General features: G+C 42.7%; 1 protein-coding gene across 25 annotated transcripts in view; it reads left to right on the forward strand.

The window, feature by feature from the left end:
• Positions 1 to 5,496: 5,496 nt before the first annotated feature.
• Positions 5,497 to 16,435, forward strand: part of LOC104687152 (rap1 GTPase-activating protein 1) — a 57,625-nt gene continuing 46,686 nt past the window's right edge. For 4 of the 25 annotated variants that reach the window (XR_005603158.1, XR_005603157.1, XM_039560735.1 and 1 more), the window contains exons 1-3: positions 8,700 to 8,964; positions 13,869 to 13,962; positions 14,417 to 14,452. Coding sequence is in view for 18 of the 25 variants with exons in the window: in XM_039560735.1 (XP_039416669.1) it covers positions 8,921 to 8,964; positions 13,869 to 13,962; positions 14,417 to 14,452 (174 nt within the window). In the remaining 7 variants the exon portion in view is untranslated. Of the gene's footprint in view, positions 5,643 to 5,689; positions 5,791 to 8,686; positions 8,965 to 11,604; positions 11,715 to 13,468; positions 13,761 to 13,868; positions 13,963 to 14,416; positions 14,453 to 16,435 lie in introns of those variants that run through there. The other 21 variants (XM_039560694.1, XM_039560690.1, XM_039560696.1 and 18 more) reach the window with 13 other exon arrangements.

Raw genomic sequence — 16,435 nt, forward strand, 5'->3', positions numbered from 1 at the left:
TTCAGCTCCCCGCAGTCTGGGAATTCTACTGGATTCTTACTAACCAAGGTGCTCTATGCAGGCTGATTTTCCAGTGGTGCTTGTCCTCTTAGTGCTATCCAGGCCACTGATGTGCTTAACAAACTGGCCATAGAATATATTTTTTTTTTTTTTGTCATTTAAGTTTGATGTGGAAACACTGTTTTGTGAGACATGTTGTTTGATAGTACTCCTAAATGTTTAGGGGGCACTTGTCTGTAACAAGTAAACTTGAAGCCATAGATTCCATTTTTACTGCTTAGCTGACACACAGAATATATGTATTTGATAAATGCATGTGTACCTATAATGCACAGCCCACACATGCCACATAGAACTGTATCCTAGTGTGATATGTACTGTGCAAACACATTAGGACACATATTTAACCATTCACAGAAGCAAAATGTCCCCCACATTCCTAATTAATAGATTTTCTAAGTATTTAGGGTTAGTGTATGTTCCTAAATGTAGACACTTTCTTACTGCATCTCATGAAGTGATTCTTTTTAAGTTGTTACGTATTCCAAGTATTTGTCAAAGCAAGTATCACCTGTTCTCTGCTGTTGTACATGCTTACACTACTGGACCCTCCTTATTCTCTGTGTGTCCTTATTGATTAAGAAATAAATGATCCATTATTTTGTGTCCTAATGCTCTTCATAAACCACCCTCACTGCTTTCCAGGTGGCTTGTTGATGTGGAATAATTGCTAGGTGCTTTCCAGTGAAATTCTAGTTAGTAATTAATTGTGAACAGTCTGCACTTTGTTTGTTTACTGTCCTGATTCCTGTAAGTAACGATGTCCTTCCCTTGCCCTGACTGGAGAAAGGCACTGTATCGAAGGCTTTTCTTTGATTGTCGAATAGTGGGAAGGAATAGGGAAACAAGGAGATTGTTCCTGTAACTGGCACTGACTTCTGATTTGGGTAACCTCAGATCAAATTCCAGTTGCTACAAAGCCTTCAGCCGTGACTTTATGCAAATCCTTTCATTCATTGCAGGTCTCTCGGAGAATGTACTCTTTTAAAATGGGGACTGACTCTTATTTTGTGCCTTGGAAATAGGGCCAAGATTTTCCTGAGCTAGCTCGCATCCTCCTTCAATGAAAAAAAAAAAAAAAAAAGAGAATAGAAATGTTTCACTGAAGTACAAATGTTTCACTGAAATAGATAATTTCTCGGTATTTCAGGTGTTGATCATGTCTGAGAAATTGTCAGCACGACCCCCGCCTGTATAAATGCGCCGGGGGTGTAAGTCCTGTTGAGCGTCCCTCTTAGGGCACAGCAGCCTGTTGACGGGCGCCCCGCTCCCGCTCCCGCTCCCGCTCCCGCTCCCGCTCCCGCTCCCGCTCCGCAGTGGATCGTGCCGTCCACACTAATCAGCACCGGCTCCCGTTATTAAAGGGGCCGCCGCACCGTTCTCATTTCCCAGAGGAGGGGCCCCGGGTGTTCTGTCCCCGGGGATTCCGCAGCTCGACTTGGTCTGACGGGGCTGCTCCCGCCACCCTTTGTGCTGCAGGCAGCTTTAACCCCTTCTGCGCCCTTCAGAGTTGCAGGAGATGTTTGTGGGGAATAATCCCAGCTGGTCCAGATTATCTGGACAGAGGGAAATTGCACCTTTATCCCTAATTCTGCAAAAGAAGCATATTTGTCTGATTGCCTTTTCATGCAGGCATTCCTCTGTTGTCCTCATCTGCACGGCATCCCGTTCTGACCTCCCTTCCTTTTCATCCTATGTATCTTTCTAACAGTCAGTACCACAAAAAAATCTTTCTCTGTGCTTCCTGTCCTTTTGTTTGGATTAAGCAGCTCTTATTCCCCATGTTTGAATACCATTTCATCACTGCAAATTGTTAAACTTGTTGATCCAACCCAGGCAAGGCCCGTATCTTCACCCTTGTGCTTTCCAGCCTTTCCTCGGTCTAATGACTTGCCTCTCTGCTGTCCATCAATCGGTTTTAACATGACCTTGGCAATTCTTTCACTTCTCTGCCTTGATTTCACATGTAATTCACGGATGTGAACTGTCTTTGTATATTCAGATATCACTGCTTTTGAAGGACTGGGCTTACTGAGAGTGTAGAGAGTTTTCCTTTGTTAAATTTATTAGTTAAAGCCAATTATGAAGTTAATGGTGCAGTAAAGCCTAGAAGTAAGTCCTTTCTCTTAACCATGATTATTATATAGATACTGCAGTACTGTTTGCAAAATATGGTCTTTAATTAGAGTGCGTTCCTCTGCTAGAGCTGTCCTCACATCTTGTGTTTTCCATCTCCCTGAGTTATCCTCTTGTTGCATCCCTGTGATATATGTCCAGGGCAAGACTTGCTGGATGATACAAACTCTGATTATCCAAGTACTTTCACATATGCCAAGAAAGTTTTTACCTGCTGAATGATTAGAGAACTTGATTTCTGGGTGGAAGACATTGGTGAAGAATTTTGACTTGGTTACGATCTGATACACTGAAGAACTTGAAGCTCTTACATATTGCGCTGAAATGATGAACTTTGAGCTTTTGAACACTTTATGCCATGGATTTTCTATCATGCAGTGAATAAAACCATAGAATAAATTAGTATGAAAAGGTCTCATTTAGGTCAATTACTGTGCACAAAATGGTCAACTTCAAAGCTAGAAGGGCCTTGTATATACATTTTCTGAAGATCTCCAAGAATGATATTACTCAGTCTCTCTCAGCACTTCTCAGTTCTGAATCAACCTCATAGGAAGAACAAAAGTTTCCTTGAATACAGCTGAAATTTTCCTTGGTGCAACCTGAATGTTGTCACTTGTCTTTCTGCTGTGCCTACAGTGATGAACGTAGATGTCACTTCTGTGGAGGAGCTGTTTCATCTTTTCTGAATTGTGGCCATTCCAGTCATCTCTGAAATCAGCAAGTAATCCCATAATTTCCTTCCTAATGAATTTTCCCTGTTGATAAATATCCAAAGTTATACTGTCAAAATCCCCCCAATTCATACAGTACTGACTGACAGATAAACTGATAAATATTTCTCATATAATTAAGTTTTACTAGCAGGCAACTTTGCTCAAAGCTTGAAAATAAACTGAGTTGTTATCTAAGGGCTCTGCTGAGAGATTGATGCTGCACTGTCATGGGCCAGTTTAAAATTCAGTTGCTTGCAAAGGAGTCCTGCCATATCCCGTTTCCATCACTGGCCACTTGTTCCAGTCCCCTTAATTGCACCAGCACTGGCATTCAGGATGTCATCTGGATCCACTGGCTGATCAGAGTGGGCCTCTCCTCTGTCAGCATGGCATGCAGGCAGCTCAAGCTGTTTATACAACTGTACTGATGGACTCAGAGCTCTGTTTCCTTTTTCTGACCCTGGGCGATAGTGAGGGTCAGTATCTCTGTGCCAGTTTATTCTTATGGGGAACACTGCTAATAACAGGAACCAATATCAGTAATGTATTGTGAGATACTCAAATAAAGGTGGCAAGGAAATGTGAAGTGTTAGTATTTATATGGAAACAATTTATTCTACAGTCTTTACAGACATATGGGAAGACCCAGTCAGTTTATAATCTAAGGGTGACTTAAAGATTTGTATAAATGGCAGGATGTTATAATTGTATTGATTAGGTTATGAATAATACTAATTTTGAGTATATAATACTAATAATACTAAATCATATATAGTATATAAATTGTATATATATAGTATATAAATTGTATATTGTATATAATACAAATAATACTAAATTGTAAGATACCAAAATAGTCATACAATTAGTCCAAATGTGAGTCTAATATTCAGAAAAAAGTGTGTAAATTTATGTTCCTATATCTGTAGGTAGATGCACAGGTATTGATATTTGCTGCTTACTGAAAAGCCAAAAATGACTGCTTTTCTAATATTTACAATGCTGATTTTCTTTTATTGAGTTTTACCATGTCTTGTTCTTAATCTACTTTTCTGGAAATAAAGCACACTTTAGACAGTCTGTCTGTGCATGTATAACATTATCCCTTTGTAACTTCCAGAATAGTTACCTTCTACCAAAATGAGGGTATCAAGGTCTCAAAGATAATCTGTTGATTTGATTTTTCTTAAAATTATGTTCTGATAATTTGATAATTATCTCTTTGATAATTATATCAAAGAGAATTTTTTTCCTGTTACTTCGGATAAAAGGTTCCTATAAATTTAATTAAAATAGTCAACTGGGAAAAAAGATCCAAAGGAGGTAAAGGTATCAAAGTGAACCTCATCAAAGATTCAGCACAAGAGAAGGGTCTTGTAAGTGCTCCAGCAGACTGAATTAGAGTTCTTGGACCTGGAACAACTGCACAAAACAAATCTTTGGAAAATTTGTTGTTGTTCCATCTGTAGAACTTGGTGGTTCCAATGCTCACATGAAAACAAAAAGGTGATGACTTTATCTAAAATTAAATATTTCCAGCCTGCAGAATTGTGGAGAAATGCTTGACAAAGCTTGATCTGTAGAGTTTCGAAAACAAGAAGATAATTAAACACAATCCCAGTGCCCTCTTAAAAAGAGTTGCTGGTTTTCAGGAGTTTTACTCACAATTGTGGTTGCAATACCAACATTTTCTATTAGGCATTTTATTTTTAATGCAATTTCAGGAAACTCTTTACTACTTCTGGTAAAATTCCTGCAGACATTTTTTTTCAAAAGATGGGAAAAGTTAAATAGGGCAGAAAAGCCTTGATGACCTACTATTTGAGCATCCTAGTGTGGTGGGGGTTTTATTTGTGGTGATTCTGCCACAGCTATGGTCGTGGGAAGAATTGACAGAAAAAATTACTGTGATGTTTGAGATGACACAGCAGGAGGGTGCCCCAGCAGACTCATGGGACCAGGATGATTCAGGGTGAGTTACTCCTGTGCGAAATGGAGTGGTTAATTTGTCCTGGGACTTGAACCTAATTTTGCTGTGAGGCAGATCTAGAACATTCACCCAGTTGTGGGTAGTAGCCCTCTACAAAGGCAAAATGCTTTAAACACCTTGACCTAGGTCTGCCAGAACTCATTTTACCTTTGCCGAAGACTGGTACCACATAAGAATCCTTTAATTATCAACAACAATTGTGACTGAACAATCATTCCAACCCACAGGTCCGTCTCATGACTCATGATTTCCAAAAGCATTTACAGAAAGTACCATGTCATCCTGTCCCCTTAAATTATCCTCTCCCAGTGCCTTTGCTATGGGACTACATCAGTACTACGTAATCAGGTTTCAGATTTTTCCAGTCTTCTACTTTCCCTTCCTACTCTGATCTTATACACATGAATTCGCATAACCCAGTTCACTGTCACCAAATAACTGTCATTATACTTGAGAGGACTAGAAAAATGTGCTTTTCTATGGTAAAAAAAAAGCAAAAACCCTCTCTCATTTGTAAAGGTCATCCCTGCAGGTCTGGGATTAGAAGCACAGGGAGCAGGATGTGGATGTACAGAGCTGCCTGTCTTCCACCTCTGGAGCTGCCAGTCTGTCCCCTTCTGCCAGGGCAAATCTTCTCTGCTTAAGAGCACAGCTGCTCCACAGGCTGGCTGTTCAGTCGACAATGATCTCTAGTTTCAAGTGTGACAGCACCGACCTGCTCGATCTCCATTCAGCTGCAGGTGGGGGCAGCGGAAGAGAAAGGGAGGGAGGGAGGGAGAGGGAGGACACTGCAACCTACGTGAATAATTGATAGGGCAAGGAAAGGAGAGCAGCTGGGTTCCCTGTCTCCATCTGCTCACCAGCTGGGGATGAGAGATCCTTGCTCAGGTAGGGGATGAACAGCTTAGCTGCTTTTATTCTCATCTTGCTTGCAATGCCAATTAAAAATATTTTGCATCTAGAAGGAATGGGAGCAAAGATAGGTGGGGGAGGGTTGATCCAGATCTTCTCTGCTGCTTACGTGGCGTTGTCTAATGGATAGAGTTTGGGGCAGTTTCAGTCTCATTAGGGAAAGTGTCTGTGTGCTTTTTAAAAGACATTGTGCTATTCTGCATTGTGTAGAGAAGCAGTTGCAGAGAGAGAAAGGGAGAGTGGAGGTGGGGAGAGCGGATGTCTGTGTAAGAAATGAAACAAACTAAAGGGATAGAGGGGCATGAAACAGGGTCTGCCCAGACTCAAAGGAATCCCACCCTGATTATGTCAGTCCTGGACATAAAATGAGGAGTCCAAGTGCACTGCGGGAGGTGCTGTCTGTGCACACCCGGTGCTATATTTAGAAGCTGTGTGCACAGATCTGTGGAAACAGCTGATGTGAAAACATGTATGTTTCTGTCTGTGGATGCAGCTATGAGTTTGTGTAATATTGAAATAAAACTTAAAAAATTACAGGTTTTGCCCTGAAGAGTTTACCCTTGAAGGATATACTGCTGTGTTTATGTGGTACTGCGCAGCTTCCATGGAGCTGCTGATGTTCTTACAATGACTCAATTAACAGAATTGCAGGGACCAGTTTCTGTGTTACAGCTAACACAGACTTAAGAGCAAGATAAAATGCTAATAAAATTAAATGCATGGAAAAAATCTGCTAACAAAATTTGGGAAAATACATAGCAAAAGGTATAGACACCAATTACTGTGATACGTATATTAACGTGCCTACAAGGATACCTGAAAGAACAAAAACTTATATGCCAGTCCCTGAAACATGCAATAACTATAAAATGCATCATGATCTATGCAAGTATGGACACATATAGGGATTAAAATCTGAGACTGTGAGTACACTGGATTAGTCATATAAGAATGCAAGTATCAATAGGAGCTGATTCTACTTAGTACAACTCCAGGCTTACATTAGGTGATATTTTTGCATCAGCAGGGTAAATAGTAACAGTCGTTACCTCGATTGTAAGTTGAGGAACAGAAAGGGGTCCTGTGATTTGCTTACATATGATTTATTCATATTGTTATTGCTAAAGGAGGCTAATTAGAGCAGCAATTAGGGTATTTAATAATTGTTTGCTGTTTTGCTTATGCATGTTGAGGGCTTTGTACACAACTGGAGTTAGACAGAAGGTTAGGTAAAGCTGTGAGACAGTTAAATGAAAGCTGAGCTCAGTGTGGTTTTGTATGTGAACAAAGTTGGCTCTTGTCTGTCGTGGCAAGCTGCCGAAGAATAAGAATGGCAGAAAGACCTGAGCCTCTCTGTATGCTTTGATTTCACCATGGCCAGGCTTGATAGTGCTGCTGATAATGACCCTGAGATGGGGGAGCGCAGTAGTTACTGCTGGCAGCTCTCTCTAACAGCAAAAAATAATGTCTCTTCCTCCTTCCTAGATGCAGCAGAAATGGCAAGCTTGGCTCTTTGCCTTGGTCCAGTCACATCTCTGCTCAGAGATTCAGGTGAATGAGTAAGACCTGCTTGCTCAGAGGGCAGCTGCTGTATTCAGTGCCCTGGGCCCATCTGTGAGGCATTTGGGTTGGAGTGAGGATGTATTAATTGGCCCATGCTCCAGCATCAGATCTTCTGGGGAATTAAAAGAGGTAGACAAGAGGAAATTGAGTCACCTGGACTTCATGCAAGTTACTAAAAACAGCAAGCGAGCCCTTTCTTTGTCCATTCAAAGTTGTGACCTATTTTGATTCCTTGCTCCTTATAGTCTCTTTGCCCACCCACAGACCCTTGGAGTCCTCATAATCATTTCTATGCAGGTCTTTCATGAGTACAGTTTATAGGAAGCATTATGATAAAAATGCTGCATTCATCCCTAAAACTTTGATATAACTCCTTGCTCTCTGCATTTTCATTTTCTTCTCCATCTCTATCTGCTATCTCATATTTTCTGTCTGGTCTGTCTGCATACTGTTTGCACTCTTCTTTTGCATCTTTCTAGCTTTCTGGCAAATTCTGTCTCCTGTTCTGTGTTTCCTTATGTCCCCTTCATGAGTTAGAACAAACCCGGTGCGAGGCTGACATTTGGCGTAAGGTTGTAGCTGCTGCTTTTTTAGGTCTTGATGCAAAGAGAAAACATGACATCATCCTGTGGAATGAAACTGACAAGCACAGGAAAAAATACGTGTCCAGAAGAACTCCGTGTTCTCATTTAAACACAGGTACATGCATATTCTTGCTATGACAGACCATCTTCTCATGCTCAGTTTTTTTGTCAGGAATGATGATCTGTTGATGAGTCAATGCAAATACATGTGGTCAAGGGGTTTGTGACCCCTGAAAATTTGAGCTTCCCTAGTTTTCACGTTGGATCAGGGAGCTATTTCATAAGGGGTGCAGAGCCAAATCTCTGTGGTACTTGATGTAGGTCAGCTCCAAATGCCAAGGATTTGGATTTAGTGGGTTTAGTATCTTCCTAGCCTTCCCTTGAAGAGAATGGGGATTTCTGGAGAACTGCTTTGATGCTCACTTTCCTCACTGGACACTGAGAGCCTGGAGATATGATCTTGTTCTACAGCAGAGTTGAACAAGGGACGGCTCTGCTGTCCCTGTCCAGGCTGTGGCTGTGCTACCCTCACGGACAGCCCGGAGAGCAGCGTCCCTGGCCCGGCTGTCCCACCAGCTGCTCCTGCATGCTGTGCGCCATCCATGGGCTCCCAAAACGGGGGGCTCCAGGGGGAACCGCTCTGCCACAGCGGAGGAGGGGCAGAAGTCATCACCCCATCCCCCCTTGTCTCCTCTTCTTCCATCCCTCCTCCTCCTCCTCCTCCTCCTCCCCTCCGTCCTCTCCAGAGCCGCTGCCTGCCGGGCCCGGTCCCGGCCGTGCCGGTCCCTTTCCTGTCTATCCGGTGAATCCCGGCCCGGGAGGAAGAGGAGGGGTGGGGGCGGGAGCCGCGGCTTCGCAGGGGGCCGGCAGGCAGCCTGTGCCCTTCTTCATGGCGAGGCCGGGGGAGAGCAGGCTCCCGAGGAGGGAACCCGGGAGCTGACTCAGCGGAGCAGTCCAGCATGTTTTCCCGGGAGCACGGCTTCCCTGCCGGAGCCAGCGGAGGGTAGGTACCGGGACCGGTGCCGGTGCCGGCGGCCGCGGGGCCTGGGGCCCTGCCTTTCCCGGGCAGCCCGGGGACGGGGGAGGGCAGCGGCTGCCGGCGTTTGGAGCGCAGTGCTGGAGCAGCAGGAAGAGTCCTCGCGGGTTGGCTGGAAGGGCGGAGAGCCGGGGAGGGGAGAAGGCGATGGCCGTACCCAGCCAGCAGGTCCGGCTCTGGCTGTGGGCCCGGCCCTCGCTCCCTCCCTCCGTCCCTCCCGGCCCCGCTCCGGCCGGGGGAGGCGGGCCACGGGGCGGAATCGGGTGCTCCTCTCCCGGGAGGGAATGAGGGAGGCTCGGCGGGCTTTCTTCTGCCGTCGTGGGAGTGGGGGATCTCTCCGACTGGGACTTCTCAATTAAGATTAGTTTCTCTCTGGAGTTCTCCTTTCTCTTGCCCCGTAGGGCAGTACCTGGCAGGCAGGAAGAGCTGGCAGGGTTCTCCAGGCCCTCCCGGTACTCTGCCCACCTCTTTGTGGGTGCACAAAGTCCTTAGCACAGGCTGCCCACGAATGGGAGCGGCGGCCTCCACGGGAGAGAGCCAGAGAGGAGTTCGGGTGGAAGAGAGGTTCCTTACTGGAAGTCAAAGTCTGTGGGCAAAAAGTTTGTGACCAGCTGAGAGCAAAACGCCTTTCATCTGTAGTGGTTGCTTCCTTTTCCTAGCTCTGCTTCAGTAATTAATTCTCTTGAGTTCGAGGAATCTATGTGTAAGCAAAGTTCAAAGCTGTACAGGTGTTCTGAGAGTAGGGCTATTCGTGTCATGTTTTCAGCTGTCTCCACCAAATACCTAACAATTGTATTTGGTAAAGCAAACGCATCTCTCTAAGGCAGGAACAAGGGAGTGAAACAACAGAAGGTGTTGCTCAAGAGAAGTGGTTGTCCAGAATTTTCATTACGAGCATTTCAGGCCTGTTCTTCTCTCACATTACCTTCAGTTCTTTAGAATTGCCTGTCCCTTCTAGTGAAGGATTTAAAAAATGTATTAGTGTCTCCCTGCAAGAAACTCTTATCAGGCTGGGACACCAGTTATTATACTGATTGTTGTTCCATAGATAGCTGCAAATCATGCTGTGGTGTTTCTCCTATTGGAAGGCTACCAGATTAGCAAAAGTATTTACAACAGCTATACACCTGCTTCCCTGTGAACTTTCAGGAAAACACTTACCTGAGGATTTGGGGCACTTGTCTTTTAGAGTTCAGCAAAACCCCGTGTGCTCTGGAATATTTATGAAAGAATGTATGAAATTCTGTCCAATTTGTGTTTTTCTTAGAGCAAATATTTGCATTGACTATGTTATTGAACTGGCTCAGCTACAGCAGATAGCAATGATTTTGGAAGCTGGGTAGAGAGATCCCGTGACTGAAATAGCAGACGATGCTGCAAGACAGGAATAGAAGGCGTGAGAAGAGTTGTAGTGGCTTAGAGATCTGCACAGGTTCTTCTTGTTCCATTTCAGAATTGAGAGTGGAATTTATCAGTGGATCAGCATTGCCTACATTTAGTTTGACTGCCTCATTGAAATTAATGCACTGGCTACTGTCAATAGTAAAATCCCAATTTAGCCTTCTGCATTTTCTAGGCCTTATGCTTCCCCTTGTTGCCGTGTCCTAAGAATAAAGCTTCAGCAAGTATACATTTGCACATAAATATTCCTCTCCCAATCTGCAGAATTTGTTTCCTTTTTCAGAAGGATGATGCTCTTCTTTTCTGGGATCAAAGAGTTTGAAGTCCCAATTTTAAAAGAAGTATGTTCCCTTTCTGTAATACAGTCTAGTGCATTTCGTTCCAGAAATTAAAAATTCCAGAAACTGAATGTGGACTTTAAAGCAATAATTATAATAGCCCCAATTTTTTGTGATATTTTATTAAAGATAATGTGAAATCTAAGGTATTCTCTAGGATTTTTAAAGGCCCGAGGCATATTCCTAATTTGGGATAATTACAGAATTGTGAACATCTCTAAATGTATGGTAAGACTGATGAATTTGGCATCTTCTGGACTCAGCTGGACAATAGAACTGTACTAGGATTCAGTGGTAAGGAACAGTTTCTGCCCAAAGTTTTCCAGTCAGTCCAAAGTGTTGAGATGAATTCATGGTGAGAGGACAGGGGCAGGACTGGCCACACTGACCTCATGTAGGAACCGCCAGATTTCCGTGATGCAGGTGTGTATTTAACTCCTCTGAATGATTCAGCATTCAGCTCAGCGACATGCCAAAGAAAACACTAGCATGCAACAAGGCCCCAGGACATCCAGTTGCACAAAAGGTTCTATTGTTACACTTCTTTCTGAAAACAAGAATTTATCAAATTAAGCTCTTACCTTTTTAGGGCTCACAGAACAGAAACTTAAGAGACAGTGAAAATGTTTCATCTACTGCCTTGGACATAAATTTTGCTCATCCCAAACATTCTTCAAGTAAATGAATAAGATGATAAATAAAGCATGTATTAGTATAGTATTAATATTAATTTAAATTACATTTGCCATCAAACTATTTAAATATTTATTTTAGGTTTTCAAGACTAACTCCTACATCTTCCCTCCCAGGTATTTTATGGCATTAATTTCTAGGTGCATTACACAGATCTCTCTCATTCGAATTTCAGGAGAAAACTGTGGGATGGAAGCATTGTGTTACTTTGTGTGGAGGAGCCTATATGCAAGTTACATGATGCCATTGGGCCACTAGAATGAACTGTGAATTGTCAGAGAACTGGTGAGCGTTATGATTCTAAGAGCTTGTGATAGAGTAGTTTCAAGATTACAGAAATATGTTGTACCTCCGTACAAGAGGGAGTGTAGCCACTGCTTTCAAAGCAAGGGTCTGCATGACCAGTCTCAGCATGGAAGCAGTAGCAGTCGTGCATCTGATAGCTACAGGACAGCAATTCTTGATTGCATTATAGGATTATTATATGTATTGTGTGATGGTTGTATGGCCAGTGATGAATGGTGTCTCTCGAGCTCTGTCTTGGGACTGGTGATCTGTAATATCTCTTATCAATGACATAGACAGTGGGACTGAGTGCACCCTCAGCAAGTCTGCAGATGACACAGAGCTGAGGGGTGTGGTTGACACAACAGAAGAAGGGACCATCCAGAGGGACCTGGACAAGCTTGACGAGTGGTCCTGTGAGAATCTCGTGAAGTTCAACAAGTCCAAGTGCAGTGTGCTGCACCTGGTTCAGAGCAATCCCAGACATGGGCACAGACTGGGAGATTAACTCATTGAGAGCAGCCCTGTGGAGAAGGACTTGGGGGTTCTGGTAGAGGAAAAGCTAGACCTGAGCCTGCAGAGTGTGCTTACAGCCCAGAAAGCCAAACATATGCTGGGCTGCATCAGGAGAGGAGTGGCCAGCAGGTTGAGAGAGGTGATTTTCCCTCTCTACTCTGCTATTGTGAGACCCCACGTGGAATACTTCACCCAGCTCTGGGATCCCCAGCACAAGAGAGATGTGGACCTGTTAGAGTAGGTCTAGAGGAGGCCACAAATATGATCTGAGGGCTGGAGCTCCTCTCCTACAAATACAGGCTGAGAGAGCTGGGGTTGTTCAGCATGGAGAAAAGAAGGACCAGGGCAGACCTTCCTTCTAGTACTTAAGAAGGGCTTATTAAAAAGGAAGAGCGACTTTTTCCCGGGCAGGTAGTGACAGGACAAGGGGGAACAGTTTTAAACTAAAAGAAAAGAGATTTATATTACATGTTAGGAAGAAATTCTTTACTCAGAGGATAGCGACGCGTTGGAACAAGTTGACCAGAGAAGCTGTGGATGGCCCATCTCTGGAAGTGTTCAAGACCAGGTTGGATGGGGCCCTGAGCGATCTGATGTAGTAGGTGACATCTGGCAGAGGGGTTGGAACTAGATGATCTTTAAGTTTGCTTCCAACCCAAACCCTTCTGTGATTCTATGACCACATAAAAATCACATTCATGATTGCATTACAAAGTAAATGAGTCCTGTCTCTTGTAAACCTGTGCTTAGTTCCCAGCCTCACCTATGTGGCCTTCACCATGGCTTAACCTCAGTTTGTGACTGCTAGTAAAAACTGTGAGTGGCATGGAATGTTTATTAAGTAACAGTAGGAGAGGTGCAGCTGGCAGTGAGACTGTCTGTAGTGCCGTGGGCAATGCTATGTATGTCTTCTAAACTACAGCATATTGTTTGTATGGCTTTTTATTTTCTCTTCTTTGAATGTACACACTTCTCTGTTTGTACACACTGCTGCTCCAGCAGGGACCATAGTAATAACATATTTTCCATAGCAGATGTGCAAACAAAAGCTCACCTAATCTCCATGCTGGCTGTACCAGCAGTGGTAACACAAAACTGTGTCTGCCTCTCTGTAGGGTGTTACCAGTTCTGTTCTAGTGCCATCTCTGTTATGCTCCTGTCTTTGAGACTAATACCCAGGCTGTGGCAGCTGGGGCTGTCCTTTAGGAGTTGATTTCAGTGGTGGTTCAGAACTACTTTCATCCTTTTTGATATGGTTCTGTTGTGAGATCTGATTACAAAGCTTCTCGTGAGACATGTCTTTATTGTGCTCCAAATCCATGATGGAAGAGGAACTTGGCAGAGAAAGATCATTCAGCACTTACATGACAGTTGTGAGGAAAATATTGTATGTGAGCAGAGACAGAGCAGTCAGAAGCCAGAAAATTTTTGCTGCTACATCCAGGATGTTTGCAAGTTCAGCCGCCTCTGGGATTCTCACAGGGAATGACAGCTTCCTTACAGGCAAGAAATGGCCTGGGGAGAGGAATGGTAAGCAGAAGGCAAAGGAGACACTGCAGGCAAGCACTGACATGTTGAATTCTCTTAAGAGTTAACTTTTTCTTCTTTTTTTTCCTTTTCTGCCTCTGTCTCTTGCAGGAGGTCTGAGGAGGCAGTGCAGGGTTTCAGTGATGTTATAGACTCTCCCCCTGAAGGCTTTCCATGTGTCCTCACTCCTGCTGTCCCCAACAAGGTAAAAGCAGACCATGTTTGGCCCAGGGTTGGTGTGTGCTTTGAGCAGAAGTTACGTGTGCTGAAGAAATGACTGAAATCAAGCTCGTGTGCATGCATGTCTTACAGCTATAGTTGCCTCCTTCTGTGAGAATCCTAAACTTGCTAATTTGATCAGTTCTTATGCCATACTGTGTCAAGTCAATCTGACCTATTGAAATAGAGAAATTCCTGATACCTAACTGACCGGGCTTCAGGTCAAGCTTTTGCAACACAGACTGAAGACAATTTGGCCACTTGTTTTGTCCATGCTGCCAATTACGGAAGAACAATTCCATCATGTCTTCAGCAAACAAGTAGTTCCTTTGTTATATGGAAGGAACTGTTGGCTTCTTCAGTATCTGAGTCACCAGAAGATAATGTTAGCTTCTGCAAATGTCAAATTACTTTTCCCTGTTGTCTTTCCCTTTTCACAGACTGCGGACTTGTTTGAGATGATTGAAAAAATGCAGGTAAGGAGAAGTAATTCTGTCAAACTTTGGGATCTCTTAATTTTTTGTAGCAAACAAATAATCAGCTACTATTTGTCCTTTCACTTCACTCAGAATACCCGTTGATGCGGGCTTGCAGAATTTTTAGGTCTTCTAGGCTCAATCTCTTCAATGGGATTTCAAAAGCATTTTTCTGTGTTCATTTTTCCAGTCAGCATAATGGAAGCAATAGACACAGGTTATTATAATTCTGTCTGTTCTTTGCAGAAGTGTGATTCTGAGAGAAAGTCAAAGTCGCAATAAGGTATCTCTGGCATCTTCTTCAGGAAACTCTGTTCTGCTGGGTAGCAGGTATAATGACAGGTGATTAATGGGATGTTAACCTAACTGCATTTAGCAAGGTCAGACAGTTTAATAAATAACTACTATAGGTCCTGTCTTTAACTTGTGCAAGAAAGAAGGACTCTGGCTTAATTCTTACACAGAAATACATGCATTTAGCTGCATATATAATGTTATAAACTTAAAATAGGGCCGAGTTGGTTTTTTCCACTTTTCTGTATCAGATAAAGAAATAGTAATATAATAATAGGTTTGTTATATACGTTAAATATCCAACAATAAAGTCTTCAAATTTTTCAGATTATGTGTTCTCAGAGCATCCTTGCCAGGTTACCAATAGTTTCCCTGAGTGGTGCACCTTCTTTAAAGTGCTGTGCTTAACCTTGACCTAACATAACACATAGCGTGGCACATAACTCCTGCCTTTTATTATGTGCAGAAATTAAACTTACCAAAACCATTTAACTTCTTTTCTGGAATTTGGGTAATCAGATTATGAATATGAGGAAAATGCCAGACTTTAGTGAGACTATAAAGGTGAGGAGGTAGAAGGTAGCAGCAAAATGCTGAGTATAGAGTTATGAGGCTGAAGTCCCATTTGGCAGACTGGGCAAGGAGGAGTGTGGGAGGGAGGGGCTGAAGGTGTATCTGCCATGTATTCATGTGTAGACAGACACAGACCTTGCAACCAATTTACTGACATCCAGACTATGTTTGGGATGTATTCTTGCTGCTTTAGAGTAGCAAGCTCTGTAAGTGTGCCTGGCTCATTTAACTCTGTGCAGGAAAGTAAGCTTGAGCATGTAGATCTGCTTCAGTTCAAGCACATATTGAAAGGTTATGACGGTCCTTCCCAGGCCTTTTGAAATATGGATAAGAGAGAGTCACTGCCATGTGTCCCACAGTGGAAGACTGTTGCTTAAGATTGTCAGTGTTTCTCAGCTCCCAGTTTACCATATGGAAAATCTGACTGGATTTGCACCTCTTTAGTTAGAGAGATAACAGGGAGGTGATGAGAATTTCCAAGGCATGCAGACTGCCTAATTTTGCATCTATGATGTTTTCTTAGCTGTCCATTGTTAAGCCTTTATAGCATTTGTTTTTTTCTAGTTAAGCTTGTTTTGTCACCTGACTTGCACTAGGAGAATCAGTAACTGCTGTCTAACAGACTTTTTGAAAGTTAAATGTTTTCCAAAAGAAAAAATTATCGTAATATTTCTTCCTAATATTTTTATTATCTTTTTCAAGATTTTTACTAGTTATTTTTTCTCTTTTGTTTGTTTTTGCTTTCCCTTTCCTTCCATATGACTGTGACTATCCTTTAGATTTGTTGAACCATTCTTGCAAACGAAATATGGGATTTTCATAAGCAATCAAAGTGAGTAAAAGCCAAAGCAGAAGACTTGAACATTTCTCCTATAAAATAATAACAAAAAAGCCTCAGGATAGAATTGATTTTTGAGTACTTTAACAATTGGATTGGAGTATAATTGTTCAACTGAAAACTAGGATAGCCATTTCACATTTTGTGTGATGAATTAACAGGTAATTTAATTTTTTGCACTGAAACCAACCCTGAGATCTGGGAAAGAAGTTTGCCTTTTTTTTTTTCTTTCTCTTTTTTCCTTCTCTTCAATTTTATTATACATTTCTTGGAAATGA

This window comes from Corvus cornix, chromosome 1, assembly GCF_000738735.6.
Source record: "Corvus cornix cornix isolate S_Up_H32 chromosome 1, ASM73873v5, whole genome shotgun sequence".
NCBI classification, from domain to species: domain Eukaryota; kingdom Metazoa; phylum Chordata; class Aves; order Passeriformes; family Corvidae; genus Corvus; species Corvus cornix.